Source organism: Oncorhynchus keta, chromosome 22 (genome assembly GCF_023373465.1).
Source record: "Oncorhynchus keta strain PuntledgeMale-10-30-2019 chromosome 22, Oket_V2, whole genome shotgun sequence".
Taxonomy (NCBI): Eukaryota; Metazoa; Chordata; class Actinopteri; order Salmoniformes; family Salmonidae; genus Oncorhynchus; species Oncorhynchus keta.
This window is the reverse complement of record NC_068442.1, coordinates 7,291,839-7,311,052: the sequence shown is the minus strand read 5'-3', so window position 1 is coordinate 7,311,052 and position 19,214 is coordinate 7,291,839. Positions and strand designations below refer to the sequence as shown.

At 42.2% G+C, this 19,214-nt stretch overlaps 1 protein-coding gene across 1 annotated transcript in view; it reads right to left on the bottom strand.

The window, feature by feature from the left end:
* Nucleotides 1-512: 512 nt before the first annotated feature.
* Nucleotides 513-19,214, bottom strand: part of LOC118400981 (carbohydrate sulfotransferase 8-like) — an 86,382-nt gene continuing 67,680 nt past the window's right edge. The window contains exons 3-5 of the mRNA XM_035798048.2: nt 3,421-3,461; nt 2,869-3,278; nt 513-2,613 (exon numbers count right to left, since the gene is read on the bottom strand). Coding sequence (XP_035653941.1) covers nt 1,905-2,613; nt 2,869-3,278; nt 3,421-3,461 — 1,160 coding nt within the window. The 3' untranslated portion in view covers nt 513-1,904. The remainder of the gene's footprint in view (nt 2,614-2,868; nt 3,279-3,420; nt 3,462-19,214) is intronic.

Sequence of the window (19,214 nt, the reverse complement as noted above, 5' to 3'; positions counted from 1 at the left end):
ACCTAATTTCCTATGCTCCGACCTAAGGCAGATTCGCAACATACCACCAACCGTTTTAGTGATACCTAAGTTAAATTATAACCCTGAACCTTATCTTAGTTGATGAACTTACATTGACTCAGACAAGGAATATTGAAAAACCTTCGATATGGTACATACTGTAGATCTATGACTGCTCAGAAGAGTGAAACCAATTAATTTGCATCCATGTGCCTGTGTCGTAATGTTTATCTCAATTGGCCAAACTGTGTCCATCTATGGTTCTGATGAGTCCTCTGAGCACCATGTACTTCCTGACGCTGCGCCTGGGGGCCCCGGCCTGATGAGAGACAAAGAAAGAGGGGGAGTGAGGCTAAGAGTGACCCACAGGCCAGGGGAATGAGACACGACACTTTAACTCAGATTAGATAAATAAAGTGTCAAATTTGTCATTTGAAGTGGGGGGGTAACATTTGTCACTTTTCCTAAAACCAGATGTGGAAAAACAATAGATACATGTTTTTTTTTAATTACTTAACATTTATTCATAGTAAAGGCGCTTGAAAACCCAAACAAATGAAAATTGGCAGTGTCAATGCTTGGGGATTGAAATCACGTTTGTAGATGGAACACTTCTGCACAGACATGTAGAACAATTGTACATTCTCTTTTACAGTGTAATCATTTGTATTGTAACATTAGGCCCATATTCAGTACCAGTCAAAAATGTGGATGCACCTACTCATTCAAGGGTTTTTCTTAATTTTTGTACTATTTTCTACATTGTAGAATAATAGTGAAGACATCAAAACAATTAAATATGGAATCATGTAGCAACCAAAAAGGTGTTAAACAAATCAAAATATATTTTATATTAGAAATTCTTCAAAGTAGCCACCCTTTGCCTTGATGACAGCTATGCACATGCTTGGCATTCTCTCAACTAGCTGCATGAGGTAGTCACCTGGAATGCATTTCAATTTACAGGTGTGCCTTGTTAAAAGTTAATTTGTGGAATTTCTTTCGTTCTTAATGCATTTGAGCCATCCAGTTGTGTTGTGACAAGGTAGGGGTGGTATACAGAAGATAGCCTTATTTGGTAAAAGACCAAGTCCATATTATGGCAAGAACAGCTCAAATAGAAATGACAGTCCATCATTACTTTATGGTCAGTCAATCCGGATAATTTCAAGAACTTTGAAAGTTTCTTCAAGTGCAGTCGCAAAAACCATCAGCGCTATGATGAAACTGGCTCTCATGAGGACCGCCACAGGAAAGGAGGAATCTAAAATATGTTTGAATGAGTAGGTGTGTCCAAACGTTTGGCAGTCATTGTAAATAAGAATTGGTTCTCAACTGACTTGCCTAGTTAAATAAAAATTGAATAAAAGCAAGTGTGGTTTTGAAATCAAATTGAATTATATTCAATTTGATTTCTCATCAGTAAGCAGTAGCTATGAAATCCGTTACAGTATCTGCAAACACAAGCCTTTGCTCTGGGAGAGTATATCTAGCCTCTCTCTTTCTCTTCTTTTCATGAACTTAGCCTGCAGAATAAGAATACACATTATTGAAGAGGACCAGAAAGTATACCTTCACGTAAACAAGGCTGAAAAACAATAACAATAACAGATCACTCATTCTTTACCCAAAGTACAGGTCACTTCATAGAAGTCACTGGTCTGCCAATCAATGCAAATGCATTTGACACACCATACAAAGCTTTATGATAAAAAAGCTGTAGGCCTACAACCTATGTCCAAAGTAATTACATTAAATCATTATTTTAGCCATTTGTAAATAAGACCTGTAAAAATAATATTTGACATGAATGTGCCTGTAGTGCTTATTCAAGTCCCACAGGATAATAATCTCTTCCGTAGTGTTCATATTAATAACCTCAACCGGGCAATCCAGCCAGTACCTCAGTACAGGTCTTTAAAGGGCTTGGGGTAGTTAAACATCAGATAATCCATGTAATAAAAGTCATAGGCCCTCTGTCTTTCTGTGGAGTTCAATTGTTCAAAGTATCTCTGGGTGATGGAGGAGGAAGTCCTTTCTGCCTTTGGGTTCCTGTCTTTAAAGTCAGGGAAAGTCAGGTTTCTAGGTGCCCCGATGCTCCGTAGCAGGAAGTTGGCCTCCTCCTTCAGGTTCTCGAACTTCCCGATGAAGTCGTTGCGCAGCAGGCAGGGGCTGCAAAGCTGGCTGACCGGCTCCCAGTGGATGTCCATGCCCACGGGCCGCCTCACATCCAACAGGTACTGGACAAACTCTCTGAAGGTGACCCCGGCGCCGGTCCTCAGGGCGGAGCGTGAGGCGTTGGCCCGGTACCGGGAGATGATGGGCCGGCCGAACACTGGGTGGTAGTACGAGTTGGGGCTCTCGAACTTGTCGCGGAAGGCGGAAACCAGCCTCTCGAAGGGCTCCCGTACAAAGAGGACCTTGGTGTAGGAACGGAGGCGCTCGGCCACGCCCGCCTGGTCGAAGGCGTCCAGTCGGCGGAGCTGGTTGGCGTAGTGGGCGTCGTCGTGGGCGATGATGTGCGTGGAGGTGGCGCTGCCGCCCAGGACCATCAGCACCCGTTTCCAGTTGGAGCAGCCGGCTTTGGGCACCTCACAGTACAGAAGGCCTGACCTATTATTAAACAGTACAACACAAATATATTCATAGTTATCTGGGGCTGTGTCCTGTATGTATCTAGGAATCCTGATTTCGGATCAGTTCTGCCTTTTTAGATCACAATGAATTCAATTATATGGACGGGGGTGGGACCTCAAGATCAGCCGGGAACATGAATTGCAATGAAATACAATTATACATATAAGTTATGTACTGTAAATAATATCTGTAAATAATTCTCAATGAAATTAACCACTAAAGTTACAACACCTGTCCTCCACGTAGACGCGGGACACCTGCCGGCGGGACACTGGGCGCTCGGTGACACCCGGCTGGTATTTGGCGCAGACCTCCCTGAGCAGGCGGCGACGGGACGCCTGGGTTTGCGCCAGGCCCTGTAGCCGACTGTCCTCTTCACCAGAGCGCGCACCACTAGGGGTTACAGGCCCGCTCTTTAACAGCAGCTTCCTGTGGCGTTTGGTGAGGGGTTGCCCGGTGCTCTCGGCCTGCTGGTCCCCAGTGGTTGGGGTGGCTGGGTGGGGCAGCCACTGGAAGGCTGGAGGTTGTCTGGGGCTAGGAGTAGGGAGGCTGGGGTTAGAGGAAATCTCTACCCCTGGTGCTCCATGGAAACCTCCACCCAGGTTGATGCCTATAACGACTGCACTGTCAAAGGACTGCTCCTGTGGCACACAGGAGCACATGGAATAATTGTTAACAGAAGCTCATATAGTGCTCGTTTCTCAAGAATCCACAAGATGGTGCCATTACATTATTTTGAGTGAACTGAGACAACAGTGATCTGATCTAATCCAATAATCGTACCTTTGGAATTGGCCACCTTGGAGCAACCATCAACTTTGCACCTAGAGAGAGACAGGGGGGGGGTTGAATTTGAGAGAGATTGATAGAATCCTACATTACGTATTACAAAAAAGTCCTTTGCTGGTAACAAGTTTCTCCAGCTGAGGTGAAATAGTTATCAAGAGAGAGCCTGGAGGAGAGATGGTGTCTATTACCGATGGTGCTATAGGAGGAGGGTCCATTTTACCTCAAGATTAGGTTTTTGATAGAGAGGCAAGACGTGTGTGTGTCTGTGTTTGTGTGTGTGTGCCTTGCCAAGTGATATTCTTTAGACTGGGAAAAGTGACTATGCATAATAGGACAGGAATTGTTACAGGACTGGTGAGTAGGGATGCAAAAACTGCTTTGTCATCAAAATATACAGTGCCTTTCCCGAAAATATTCAGACCCCTTGACTTTTTTCCACATTTTGTTACGTTACAGCCTTATTCTAAAATGGATTAAATAAATAAAAATCTGAAATCTACACACAATACTCAATAATCACAAAGTGAAGAGGTTTTTAGACATTTTTGACAATGTGTTAAAAAAAAAAGATGGCTTACATAAGTATTCAGACCTTTTGCTATGAGACTAGAAATTGAGCTCAGGTGCATCCTGTTTCCATTGATCATCCATGAGATGTTTCTACGCAAAAATGCTCAAAAACCAAGCCATGAGGTCGAAGGAATTGTCCGTAGAGCTCCGAGACAGGATTGTTTTCAAGCACAGATTTGGGGAACTCCATCATTCTTAAATGGAAGAGGTTTGGAACCACCAAGAATCTTCCTAGAGCTGGCTGCCCGGCCAAACTGAGCAATCAGGGGAGAAGGGCCTTGGTCAGGGAGGTGACCAAGAACCCAATGGTCACTCTGACAGAGCTCTAGAGTTCCTCTGTGGGGATGGGAGAACCTTCCAGAAGGACAACCATTTCTGCAGCACACCACAAATCAGGCCTTGGTGGTAGAGTGGCCAGACAGAAGCCACTCTTCAGTAAAAGGCACATGACAGCCCGCTTGGAGTTTGCCGAAAGGCACATAAAGACACTCAGACAATAAGAAACAAGATTCTCTGGTCTGATGCCAAGCGTCACGTCTGGAGGAAACCTGGCACCATGAAGCATGGTGGTGGCAGCATCATGCTGTGGGGGTGTTTTTCAGAGTCAGGGACTGGGAGACTAGGCAGGATCGAGGTAAAGATGAATGGAGCAAAGTACAGAGAGATCCTTGAGGAAAACCTGTTCCAGAGCGCTCAGAACCTCAGACTTGGGGCGAAGGTTCACCTTCCAACAGGACAACGACCCTAAGCACATAGCCAAGACAATGCAGGAGTGGCTTCGGGACAAGTCTCTGAATGTCCTTCAGTGGCCCAGCCAGAGCCCGGACTTGAACCCTATTGAACATCCCTGAAAGAGATCTGAAAATAACTGTGCAGCAACGCTCCCCATCCAACCTGACAGAGCTTGACAGGATCTGCAGAGAAGAATTGGAGAAACTCCCCAAATACAGGTGTGCCAAGCTTGTAGAGTCACACCCAAGAAGACTCAAGGCTGTAATTGCTGCCAAAGGTGCTTAAACAAAGTACTGAGTAAAGGGTCTGAATACTTATGTGATCAGTTTTTTTTTAACAGTTTTTGCTTTGTCATTATGGGGTGTTGTGTGTAGATTGATGAAGAAAAACAACTATTTAATCAATTTTAGAATAAGGCTGTAATGTAACCAAATTTGGAAAAAGTCAAGGGGTCTGAATACTTTCTGAAGGCACTGTATGTCTTTGTTACCCTCATTCATCTGCAATGCGTTATTTTATCATGCTCAAAATATATCCCTTCATACAGTTGCTTGTTTTTTTGCTTTTCCTTTATCGTGCCAAACTCAGTCAAAACTCAGTCTCTTAGAAGTCAGGGTAAGACGTGGTTGACCTCTTGAGAGGAGGAGAGATTCTTCATGGCTCTTCTGACACTGCAGCCATCAGAAAGCAGGAACCTTCAGTGTTAAGATGATCCCAGGTCAACTGCTATAAATCCACCTGGATCCCCCATTACCCTTGGTACAAAGACATTAGCAGGCGCTCTGTGTTTGTGTGTTCTAGTAAAGAGTGGCAAGGTTGTCATTGTTATGTAAAGCATCAGTCACCCCCTTGTGGAGCAGCCCAATAGCCCTGAATTTATTTATTTAGTTTTCTTGCAGCTGCCTGGTGCTATAGAGAAGTAACACAATATTGAGTACTTGTTTTTGAAATTGTTCATGAGAAATTTAGCACAGTGTCGTTATACATTCTAGATGCAACATTATATGTATCATTATATGACTGTATTTAAAAGGTGCTGTAGTTCTCACCAGTAACATCTCTAATGTGCACGTGATGTCTTGAACATCTGCTATGGTGACTAATGATGTTTTCTGTTGTATTCCTCCATCTCTTGGGTGTCTACTTCCCTCACGAAAAAAAATATTATTTTATGATGGATTATCAACACAATGTGAAAGACATTGACTGGTGTCAAAATGTCTAGTGACTCAGTCCCCAGTATTGAATCATGCTTTCTGTTTGACTGGTTTTCAGTTCTGCTCAAATACATACAGTGCCTTCGGGAAGTATTCAGACCCCTTGACTTGTTCCGTATTTTTTTAGGTTACAGCCTTATCCTAAAATTGATTGACAATTTTTTTCCCCTCATCAATCTACACACAATACCCCATATTGACAAGGCAAATACTGAAGAAAAACCCCCAGAAATATATTCAGTATTCAGACTCTTTACTCAGTACTTTGTTTAAGCACCTTTGGCAGCAATTATAGCCTTGAGTCTTCTTGGGTGTGACACTACAAGCTTGGCACACCTGTATTTGGGGGGTTTCTCCCATTCTTCTCTGCAGATCCTCTCAATCTCTGTCAGGTTGGATGGGGAGCGTTGCTTCACAGCTATTTTCATGTCTCTCCAGGGATGTTCGATAGGGTTCAAGTCCGGGCTCTGGCTGGACCACTGAAGGACATTCAGAGACTTGTCCCGGAGCCACTCCTGCATTGTCTTGGCTATGTGCTGAGGGTCGTTGTCCTGTTAGACTGGGGGCGAAGGTTCACCTTCCGAGATCCTGAGAGCTCTGGAGCAGGTTTTCATCAAGATCTCTCTGTACTTTGCTCCGTTCATCTTTGCCTCGATCCTGACTAGTCTCCTAGTCTCTGCCGCTGAAAAACACCCCCACAGCATGATGCTGCCACCACCATGCTTCACCGTAGGGATGGTGCCAGGTTTCCTCCAGTAGTGACGCTTGGGATTTAGGCCAAATAGTTCAATCTAGGTTTTATCACATCAGAGAATCTTGTTTATCATGGTCTGAGAGTCTTTATGTGCCTTTTGGCAAACTCTAAGCAGGCTGTCATGTGCCTTTTACTGAGGAGTGGCTTCCATCTGGCCACTCTACCATAAAAGCCAGATTGGTGGAGTGCTGCAGAGATGGTTGTCCTTCTGGAAGCTTCTCCCATCTCCACAGAGGACCTATAGAGCTCTGTCAGAGTGACCATCGGGTTCTTGATCACCTCCCTGACCAAGGCCTTTCTCTCCTGATTGCTCAGTTTGGCCAGGTGGCCAGCTCTAGGAAGATTCTTGGTGGTTCCACACTTCTTCCATTTAATAATGATGGAGGCCACTATGTTCTTGGGACCTTCAATGCTGCAGACATTTTTTGGTAGCCTTCCCGAGATCTGTGCCTCGACACAATCCTGTCTCAGAGCTCTACGGACAATTCCTTTGACCTCATGGCTTGGTTTTTGCTCTGACATGCACTGTCAACTGTGGGACCTTGTATGGACTGTGGGTCCTTATATATCATGTACAATCAATTGAATTTTCCACAGGTGGACTCCAATCAGATTGTACAAACATCTCAAGGATGATCAATGGAAATAGGATGCACCTGAGCTCAATTTCGAGTCTCGTCGCAAAAAGTCTGAATAGTTATGTAAATAAGGTATTTCTGTTTTTAATACATGTTTAAACATTTTTTTTAAACAGTTTTTGCTGTGTTATTATAGGGTATTTGTTTAGACTGCTGTAGATTTTTATTTATTTAATCAATTGTAGAATAAGACTGTAACTCAACAAAATATGGATAAAGTCAAGGGGTCTGAATACTTTCCAAAGGCACTGTACATAAATGCTAATTACTGGTTATGTCAATTGCACTTGTGTTGGTTGTCTAAGTAATAGCCCTCAACGGCATGTGTTCAGTTTTCCTCTTCACATATCTGGAACACCTACTGGTAGTTAGGGCTATTACTGTAGTGTTTACATTCTGTACCTATTTAGGGAAGATTGTAAAGCATGCACCTGCTGCCTGCCTAAAAACCACCCCCTACCCACACATACCACCACACACAACCATCAGTCCCCTTCCTTAATTTCAGGCATGACTCCCATGACTCTCTAGCAATCATAGACTCACAGCCGCAACTGTAGACCTAAACTTCACTTTTCCGTCTGTACGCACACACTCTAAGACAGACAGACAGACAGACAGACAGACAGACAGACAGACACTGACCTAACGACCCTGGTCTGCCTATGATGGAGATTACGAGAGGGGAGCAACCTGACCAGGGTGTATTTTACCAACGTTCCATCCAGAGAATAAATCACGTTTCTCCGGGTAACCAGGTATTTCTCACCAAAACCGTGAGTGTCATTCAAAAACATTATAAAGCATATAAATAGGCCTATGTCCGGGAATTTGATTAGAGCCTTGATCGAAAATTCAAGCATGATGCTACCTGAGCCTGATGAGTCATACATTAAATAGATTTTATGAGCCCTACATTAATGACATTTAATGAGCACAAGCCCCAAAAAATACTAAATGATTGTGCCGTTATCCAATACATATATGATACTGGCTACTGCACATTACGCACAACAGATACACATAAAAGCCCAAAGATGTAGCTAGCTATATGCTCTCTTGGGTAAATAAATGAAACTAGCTCCAGTAGGCTAATCTTTTTGAGTGTGAAACGTATTACTGTACTTTATTATTATATGGACTGGAATTATGCACATCGTTCAAACCATGATTAAACAGGGAGAGAACATGCGATTCTGGTGCAGCACATGCAGCCTACAAAGTTACAAGTATATGCTAGAAAATTAGATTTTCATTTTGAAATATAATAGGGCCTATTTTATAATTAGTAGGCTGACGCATTTATACCTTTCATAATATTTCCCCTAATATTAGCCAACCTCCTATTTCTATTTGTTGTTGCTTCATTCGTTCCTTGCTTTCAACAGTTAAATTAAATCCGTTTTGTTTACCTTCCCTTCACCATTCTAATGACATTCTTGAATAAGATAGGACTAGAATTAAATGATGAAGACTTTCACTTCTCTTGAGGAACTTTGAACGGTTACGGGTCTGAATAAATAACTGCTTTAGATTACCGCCATCGTGCTTTCGCTCTTCTTACAAACTACCCGATCTATTGGCTGCTGTATTTAACATTCAGAAAACAAGAGCTTGCATTCTTTTCGAAGTCTATTGGCATAAGAAATGCTATAAAAAAAAAACATGTCAATCAAGATATTCTAGTCTAGCGTTTCCTGCATAGGACTCCCAATAGCTAAGGAGCGTTTTTTTTAGTAGGAAAGGCCAGCGGAGCACAGTTGCGTACCTATTCCGCAAGAAACAGAGCCTATACATTAGAAGCTTATTATGCATAACCCATCATTAATTGGCGAATATAATACTAAATTGAATTAATTTTGTTAGGTTACAGCCTTATTCTAAAATTAATTAAATATGAGTTTCCCTCATCAATCTACACACAATACCCCATAATTACAAATCAAAAACATGTTTTTAGAAATGTTTGCTAATTTATAAAAAACAAAAGAAACCGCGATGATCACATTTACATAAGTATTCAGACCCTTTACTTAGTACTTTGTTGAAGCACCTTTGGCAGCGATTACAGCCTCGACTCTTCTTGGGTATGACACTATAAGCTTGGCACATCTGTATTTGTGGCGTTTCTCCCATTCTTCTCTGCAGATCCTCTCAAGCTTTGTCAGGTTGGATGGGGAGCGTTGCTGCACAGCTATTTTCACGTCTCTCCAGAGATGCTCGATCAGGTTCAAGTCTGGGCTCTGGCTGAGCCACTCAAGGACTTTCCAAGACTTCTCCCGAAGCCACTCCTGCGTCGTCTTTGCTGTGTGCTTAAGGTCGTTGTCCTGTTGGAAGGTGAATCTTCGCCCCCAGTCCTGAGGTCCTGAGAGCTCTGGAACAGGTTTTCATTAAGGATCTCTGTACTTTGCTCCGTTCATTTTCGCCTTGATCCTGACTAGTCTCACAGCCGCTGCCACTTTCTCATGGTCTGAGAGTCCATTATGTGCCTTTCGGCAAACTTTAAGCAGGCGGTCATGTGCCTTTTACTGAGGAGTGGCTTCCGTCTGGTTACTCTACCATAAAGGCCAGATTAGTGGAGTGCTGCAGAGATGGTTGTCCTTCTGGAAGGTTCTCCCATCTCCACAGAGGAACTATTGAGCTCTGTCAGATTGACCATCGGGTTCTCGGTCACCTCCCTGACAAAGACCCTTCTCCCCCGATTTCTCAGTTTGGCCGGGCGGCCAGCTCTAGGAAGAGTCTTGGTGGTTCTAAACTTCTTCCATTTAAGAATGATGGAGGCCACTGTGTTCTTGGGGACCTTCAATGCTGCAGACATGTTCTGGTTCTCTTCCCCAGATCTGTGCCTCGACACAATCCTGTCTCGGAGCTATACGAACAAGTCCTTTGACCTCATGGCTTGGTTTTTGCTCTGACATGCACTGTCAACTGTGGGAACTTATATAGACAGGTGTGTACCTTTTCAAATCATTCCAATCAATTGAATTTACCTGTCACGCCCTGACCTTAGAGAGAGGTTTAATTTCTCTATTTGGTGAGGTCAGGGTGTGATGTGGGGTGGGCATTCTATGTTTTGTATTTCTTTGGTTTTGGCCGAGTGTGGTTCCCAATCAGAGGCAGCTGTCTATCGTTGTCTCTGATTGGGAATCATACTTAGGCAGCCTGTTTTCCCATCTATGTTGTGAGATCTTGTTTTTTTTTGTGCGCTCTGTGAAGCCTTTTGTTGTTTTTGTCTGGTGTTCTGAGTGTTCAAGATCATGAACACTTACCAGGCTGCACCTTGGTCGACTTCTTCAGACGATCGTCACATTACCACAGGTGGACTCAAATCAAATTGTAGAAACATCTCAAGGATGATCAATGGAAACAGGATGCACCTGAGGTCAATTTCGAGTCTCATAGCAAAGGGTCTGAAGGCATCTGTTTTTATGTTTAATATGTTTTTTTTTTTAAAGAACCTCTTTTCACTTTGTCATTATGGGGTATTGTGTGTAGATTGCTGAGGATTTTGATTTATTTAATACATTTTAGAAAAAGTCAAGGGGTCTGAATACTTTTCGTAGTCACTGTATAGGGCTATATATCAATCGAGAACAGGATGATCTATTTTGGATGCAATTTTAATGGAATTAATGGAGAGATCGAAAGACTGCAAAAGATTGTGCCCTGATTTAAAGCGATGATATTCCAGTGATAAGGCTGTTTTTTAAAACTTTGCAGCTGGAGTATATAAATACAAATCTTTACAATTCAAAAAAATAAGGTGACCCCCAAAAGCCAGATGTAGATGAGTAAATTAGATGCGCATTCAGTCTTTATATTACTGTGGCATAGACTATGCTACAGCAAATGCAGGCTTACCTGTCACAAGAAAAAAAGTTACTGTGATGAGATGAAGTATTTGTGAACTGCGTACCATACTGAGATGGGCTGTCTGTCCCCACCATAAGCGTTGATGATTCATCATGCAGAGGCCGTAGAGAAGACAGATTTAGACGTTGCATATAATTTAACAGTTCCATTTCACACCATGCTGTTCATATAAATCATTTACCAGTTTCTTGCAGTTAGTTATCCCGGGAAAAGGGAGTGGTTTTGGGCGGTAAATCTCGGTAACCAGGCCATTCAATCCTAGAACTGACTGACAGCACGTGTCAACAGGGAGGACAGGAAGGTTGTGTCAATGCCATCACACTGACCTACACAGGGTCATCACAGGATCGATTATATGCCAGACCTGTGGAGGCCTGCTACTGGTGACAGACTGAAAGAGAGGGGTGTGTGTGTGTGTGTGTGTGTGTGTGTGTGTGTGTGTGTGTGTGTGTGTGTGTGTGTGTGTGTGTGTGTGTGTGTGTGTGTGTGTGTGTGTGTGTGTGTGTGTGTGTGTGTGTGTGTGTGTGTGTGTGTACTCTGGCTCAGTTTGTAGAGCATGGAGCTTGCAACGCCAGGATTGTGGGTTAGATTGGGGCGGCTAGAGTTGGGCCATTAACCACGAAAGGTTGCTAGATCGAATCCCCGAGCTGACAAGGTAAAAAAATATTTCGTTCTTCCCCAGTGTTCCTAGGCTGTCAATGTAAATAAGAATTTGTCCTTAACTGACTTGCCTAGTTAAATAAACATTCCTGAGGCCACCCGTATGTAAAATGTATGCACGCATGTCTGTAAGTCGTTTTGGATAAAAGCATCTGCTAAATGTCATATGTTATATTATATTTAGTGTGTGTGTGTGTGTGTGTGTGTGTGTGTGTGTGTGTGTGTGTGTGTGTGTGTGTGTGTGTGTGTGTGTGTGTGTGTGTGTGTGTGTGTGTGTGTGTGTGTGTGTGTGTGTGTGTGTGTGGGAGCTGGGGAGCTGAGCTGAGCTGAAGGGCCAATTACTTACTTCCTAGGCAAGAACCAGATTTAAAACACCTGTCTAAGGTCTCTCCACTGTCAGTCTACAGACAGACTCTATGAGTAACATCCATAACTCTGCACTCTACTCTTTCTAATCCTCACCATACTAACTACTCTCTCGATTAAAATCTATTGTAAAAAAGTGTCATTGTTTCAACTTGAAAAACATCAGTTACCCAGTTTTCCTAACAAATGTAATTCCATCAACTCATTTGTTGAGTTGACTAACTGCATTCACGCTGCATTCATCTTCTCTCTCACCCCTGAGCAAGAAAGGACAGCACAACTCCATAGACTCAAACTCTGAGCATATGGAGGGGGGGTCTGTACTAGAGTAGTCACTTGTATAGACACACAAAGACACTCGTGCAGATCAGTGGCGGCCGGTGCTGTTTAAGATGCGGGAGGAGGATTTTTTATATGAGCATGGCCTTATTTCTATTACAGCATATTAGTTGACCCTCATTCATAGTCCATTCACCCAGTTCAATATAACAGCGATAGGTTTAGGCTACTGATACTCAAATGTCCCCTATACCCATCATGATGTTGCTACAACCTAGTCTATGAATGAAAGTTTACAACGCAGGTGCACACAGGTCGGGAGACACATTTCAGGTGATGGACAGTGACACATTCAATAGCGCCTTGCACACTCTTGCCTGCATCTAGCTGATCTTGGGTGTACTCATTAGTCCAACAGTTGCAAACAAGAGTTTTCATTGGACAAATTCAGGTATGTTTATTTCCGTTTTGTTCTGTTTGTTTCTGTTTAAGAAATGTCTTTCAATGTGAAAACAGTTAACTTTCATAGCCATATACAAACAGCCTGTTGTATTCCTTTTCACATCTACACGTGACATTTTGAATAAATTTTGTATAATTTGATCTAAAAAGGCTGATTTTATATTTCATTTATTTTATTTTATGAAATTCACTGAAGATGGTCCTCCTCTTCTTCCTCTGAGGAGCCTCCACTGGTGTACACACACACACACACACACACACACACACACACACACACACACACACACACACACACACACACACACACACACACACACACACACACACACACACACACACACACACACACACACGCGTATACAAACAGATTCTCACAAACATGTATAAAAACGCATGCAACATGCATAAAGCAAGGTACACACACATGCTCAGAAATGCATGCAGTACATTGTAAATGTATCTGTATATCCTATCAATACACATTACACAGGCGTGTAGACTCTTTACATCACAATCAAACATGTTGTCACGACTTCCACCGAAGTCGGTCCCTCTCCTTGTTGGGGTGGTGTTCGGTGGTCGACGTCACCGATCTTCTAGCCATCACCGATCCATTTGTAATTTTCCATTGGTTTTGTCTTGTTTTACTTCACACCTGGTTCCAATCCCATGAATTAAATGTTGTGTATTTAACCCTCAGTTTCCCCTCATGTCCTTGTCGGAGATTGTTTGTTTGTATGTTCGTGTATTGGGGTGCGACGGGTTCTTGTCCCCACTTTTATTTATGTTGTATTTTGGTTCTGGAGTTTTTGTTAAGTTTACTAAACGACTCCATTTATACCAAGTTCGATTCTCCTGCGCCTGACTTCCCTGCCACCAACACACACATTGTTACACATGTCATTTTCTATAGGGATTATCAGTAGTTTATCACAGCATTTTTTCACTGGTGTGTGATGTATAACTAGGGCTGGTGTGGTGTCAATATTACCACCACACCTGCAGCCATGAGCCATGAACGCAGTAAAATTCTACGTGACCGCTGAGTCATGGTCATCTCCTTTTATGCACTCTGGACATGCATTCTTAGTACCCAATTTACTAACGATCATCAGGTGTCTAATGGCCTGGTACCCAGGGCTCTATTGTCCCTCTAACCACTCTGTCATCAATGCAAATGCAATCATCAAAACAATTTGATCAATTTTAAAGAAAGAAGTTAAACAATAGGATGAAACTGAGTGAAAAAAACTTGGTCATTGTGGATGTTGTTTCAATGCCTAACACAAACAAAAGGACAGCACTTTATAGGCCTAAATATAAGCACCCCCCTCAAAATGATTGTGCTGTTAAACAAGAAATAGCCTGCCGCCTATTACACATGGCAGAAAAACATTTTAAATAATACTGATTTAAGATATCTTTGGTGTATAATTGGTCTAGCCTAAATTAAACAAATTCAGATTTAGCCTACAATTATAGTGAATTTGTTTTTGAATAGCCTAGTAATAGGGCATTTTTAATTTAAAAAAATAATAATAGACTGACACATTACCTGTTAACTACAGAATATCTCACCACTGAGTTTAAATCTGCTCCCCTTTCTCGATCATTCCTTTCGCCACCGTGCAGAGAGGGGCTGTCAACAGTTTAAGAAATATATTTCATTGTGAAAACATGTTACCATTCATATTCCCGAACAGATTTCACTTGTTTTCCCAAATGAAGCACTGGGTAGCTACAGGAACGGGGTTGGAGAGCCCATGGTATATAGAATGGCGCAGGTAAATTACCGCAGTAGCCATGAGTGAAAAACATTCAGGTGGGAAAATAGCCTCCATTCTCTGTTCCAGTCCATGTCGATTAGCATTATTTTTGTCTTGTCCCTGTTCATGCCTATTTGATAATGGGCCATTGTAAATCGAAAATAATTTTACGTATTAATAAAGATAAGACTCAATTGAGAATAGTCTGACGGGTTAAAATATGATCACTTGATGAGAGAACAGCGGCAAGAAACAGAGCGCAAGCTTTTTTTCTGCCCACTTTTCAAATCCTCAATAGCCAATAGTCACATCATGCAGCCCATATATCTTTTGATTTCTAAGGCATTCAAAGGTTTGTATCATTTACAGCTAAAGTTTCCAAATAACTATAAATCTATCATATAGGACCTGTTTCAAAATTTAAACGCTCCTTGTTGCGGCTTTATGTGAGGAGCCTGGAGATGCTAAATGTGTTTGTTGTTTGACGGTCAATTACCGTGCGACTGGCAGTTTTTTTTGCATGACAATAACCCGCTGACAATTTCATTACTGCCACAGCCCTACGTATGACTCACGGATGCAAAGACAAAAGATCTAGAGACAAAATGAAAACCAACAAAACAGAAAAAGATGACAAAGCACAAAGGCAGATACAGAGATGTTTAATCTCGATGTGACAAGCCCACCAACTCACTGCTGTACGAAATATGCATTCGGTGGATATTGTTTCTTGTACTAAGGATGTACAGTGCCTTCGGGAAGTATTCAGACCCCTTGACTTTTTCCAATTTTATTAGGTTACAGCCTTATTCTAAAATAGCTTAAATAGTTCCCCCCCCTCATCAATCTACACACAATACCCCATAATGACAAAGCAAAAACTGTTTTTTAGAAAATGTTGCAATTTATAAAAAATTCTAAACAGAAATATCACATTTACATAAGTATCCAGACCCATTACTCCGTACTACTCAGTACTGCAGATATAGTTGTCCTTCTGGATGGTTCTCCCATCTCCACAGAGGAACAGAGCTCTGTCAGTGACCATCGGGTCACCTCCCTGACCAAGGCCATTCTCCCCCGATTGCTCAGTTTGGCCGGGCGGCCAGCTCTAGGAAGAGTCTTGGTGGTTCCAAACTTCTTCTATTTAAGAATGTTGGAGTTCCCCAGATCTGTGTTTTGACACAATCTACGGACAATTCCTTCGACCTCATGGCTTGGTTTTTGCTCTAACTTGCGCTATCAACTGTGGGACCTTATATAGACAATTCATGTCCAATCAATTGAATTTACCACAGGTGGACTCCAACCAAGTTGTAGAAACAGCTCAAGGATGATCAATGAAAACAGGATGGACCTGAGCTCAATTTCGAGTCTCATAGCAAAGGGTCTGAATACTTATGTAAATGTGATATTTTAATCTTTTAATTTTGAATCAGTGGCAAAAATGTTTAAAAAATAAAAAATAAATCCTTTGTCATTATCGGGTATTGTATGTAGATTGATAATTGTTTTATTAATTTAATTTATTTTAGAATAAGGCTGTAATGTAACAAAATGTGGAAAAGTTGAGCGGTCTGAATACTTTACGAATGCACTGTATATAGCTACTTTCTGCATGACAACATGGAGTAATCAAAGAGAATCGACAATATATTAATGCATAATCTTCTATTTTATTAATGCGTCAGCCAGAGCGGAGCAGTGGTCGATTGAATTTAGTACTTTGCATAATTGCTGTCATCCCACATTGGCCCACATAACCTTGATACGACTTAAAGTAGAGCTGCAGCTCCAGCTCACCTGGTCTCAGTCAACTGTTGTGTGCACTGAAGAACAGCCATGTTAATGTCAGTCATGTGACCATTCATCAGTTAAGAGAACAATGTATGAACAACAGTTTAGGCTACTATACGCTACTGGTGTTTTTTTGCTAGTGTGACATAGTGTTCCCATTTTCTCCTCTACAATGGCAAATAACTTGGGAATGTGTATGTATGCATACTGTATCCACTGCATGCATACTGTATGTCAATGTGTTTAAGTGCACTTATGCAATGAAACCATTTCCATTTGGTTTCAAAATTCTACCCAGCCAGTCACACCATGTCAGGAAGATATTCTGATCTTCCAAAGCAAAGTGTCCTGCATCACAGAGTAAAGCATGTTAACTATGGTAACGCGTCGATGTCAAATTACCAGGAAAGCCTTGCAGAGCTGCTTACTCTAATTTCACAGGGATTTATTTACCTGACTCGCTAACGACCTAAACTGAGATCTTTAATGTTCCCAGTATTAATCCCACCAAACATAAATTCTGTACATGCTTGCCAGATCTTTTTAAGATATGAGTTATCCCTGTCTCCATTAGACACTGTTACCCTGGCTAATAAGAACTGAGACTAAAATCTACACCAACATACATTGACTCACTTTTTAATGTGCTCAACTTTGGTCCATTGGGTGCCATATTCCTGAAGTATGCCTTGTTGCTCAGATGCCTTTGCTTCAACAACAACAAATAGTAAAGAAAACCTAAGGGCATGAGTTGGTCTTTTATTCAGATTTCTCACACAGCACTGCTTGTATTACAGTATCTTCTGACCAGTAGACGCTCCTCGGAAGAGGAAGTGGAGGACCATCCTCCTCAGTGAATTTCATAAAAATGTAAAACTTTTAAAAAGTTATCATTTTTAGATAAAACTATACTAAATATGGGCCTATCGAGTGACGCAGCGGTCTAAGGCACTGCATCGCAGTGCTTGAGGCGTCACTACAGACCCGTGATAAGGAGTCCCATAGGGCGGCGCACAATTGGCCCAGCATCGTCCGGGTTAGGGGAGGGTTTGGCCCGGGGAGGCTTTACTTGGCTCATCACGCTCTAGCGACTCCTTGTGGTGGGCCGGGCGCTTGCAGGCTGACTTCGGTTGTCAGTTGAGCGGTGTTTCCGCCGACACTGGTGCAGCTGGCTTCCCGGTTCAGTGGGCAGGTGTTAAGAGGCGCGGTTTGACGGGTCATGTTTAGGAGGACGCATGACTCGACCTTCCACTCTCCCAAGCCTGTTGGGGAGTTGCAGCGCTAAGAAAATATCGTAATTGGATCGCAATTGAATATCAGGAAATTGGGGAGAAAAAGGGGGTAAAATACAAAACAAAATACAATAAAAATAAAACTATACTACATATAATCAAATGTCACCAAATAACTGATTAAAACACAATGAACAATAGACCGGAGGAAATCTGTCCTTTGGTCTGATAAGTCCAAATTTGAGATTTTTGGGTCCAACCGCCGTGTCTTTGTGAGACGCAGGTGAATGGATTATCTCCGCATGTGTGGTTCCCACCGTGAAGCATGGAGGAGAAGGTGTGATGGCGTGGGGGTGTTTTGCTGGTGAGACTGTCAGTGATTTATTTAGAATTCAAGGCACACTTAACCAGCATGACTACCACATCATTCTGCCGCGATACGCCATCCCATCTGGTTTGCGCTTAGTAGGACAATCATTTGTTTTTCAACAGGACAATGACCCAACACACCTCCAGGCTGTGTAAGGGCTATTTGACCAAGAAGGAGATTGATGGAGTGCTGCATCAGATGACCTGGCCTCCACAATCACCCGACAACAACCCAATTGAGATGGTTTGGGATGAGTTGGACCACAGAGTGAAGGAAAAACAGCCAACAAATGCTCAGCATATGTGGGAACTCCTTCAAGACTGTTGGAAAAGCATTCCAGGTGAAGCTGGTTGAGAGAATGCCAAGAGTGTGCAAAGCTGTCATCATGGCAAAGGGTGGCTACTTTGAATAATCTAAAATATAATATCATATATTTTGATTTGTTAAAACGTGATTCCATAGGTGTTATTTCATAGTGTTGATGTCGTCACTATTATTCTACAATGTAGAACATTTGTAAAAAAAAAAATTAAGAAAAAACCTTGAATGAGTAGGTGTGTCTGAGCTTTTGACTGGTACTATATACAGTTGGTTTATGTCCCTAAAAGTGCACATGCTCATATGACTAGTCAGATCCCGCTATCCTCTGTCTGTGGACATTAAAGCTTCCATAGATTTCTTGTAATTCTACTTTTTGAAAGCTCCTCAGGTGCTCTATTCCAACTCAGTGCCTCGACTCATTACCTCTGCACTGAGCAGGAGATACTGTGACAGAGATGGCTCTTTCAACAAACAGCACACAGTGCTGTGGTCCGGAAGCCTTTCAAGTCACGCTGAAATGCACTCAAATATTTATAACCTTTACATCAATAAAAGATACCCCTTCAGAGGGGTGAGAGAGAGAGAGACCCGAGGAGCTGGAAACTGGAAACTGAGCTGCTCTTCCTAACCTCCTGCTAAATGTATGACCATATTAGAGACACATATTTCCCTCAGATTACACAGACTCACATATCCAATTTTGATAAACTCCCATATCTATTGGGTGAAATACCACAGTGTGCAATCACAG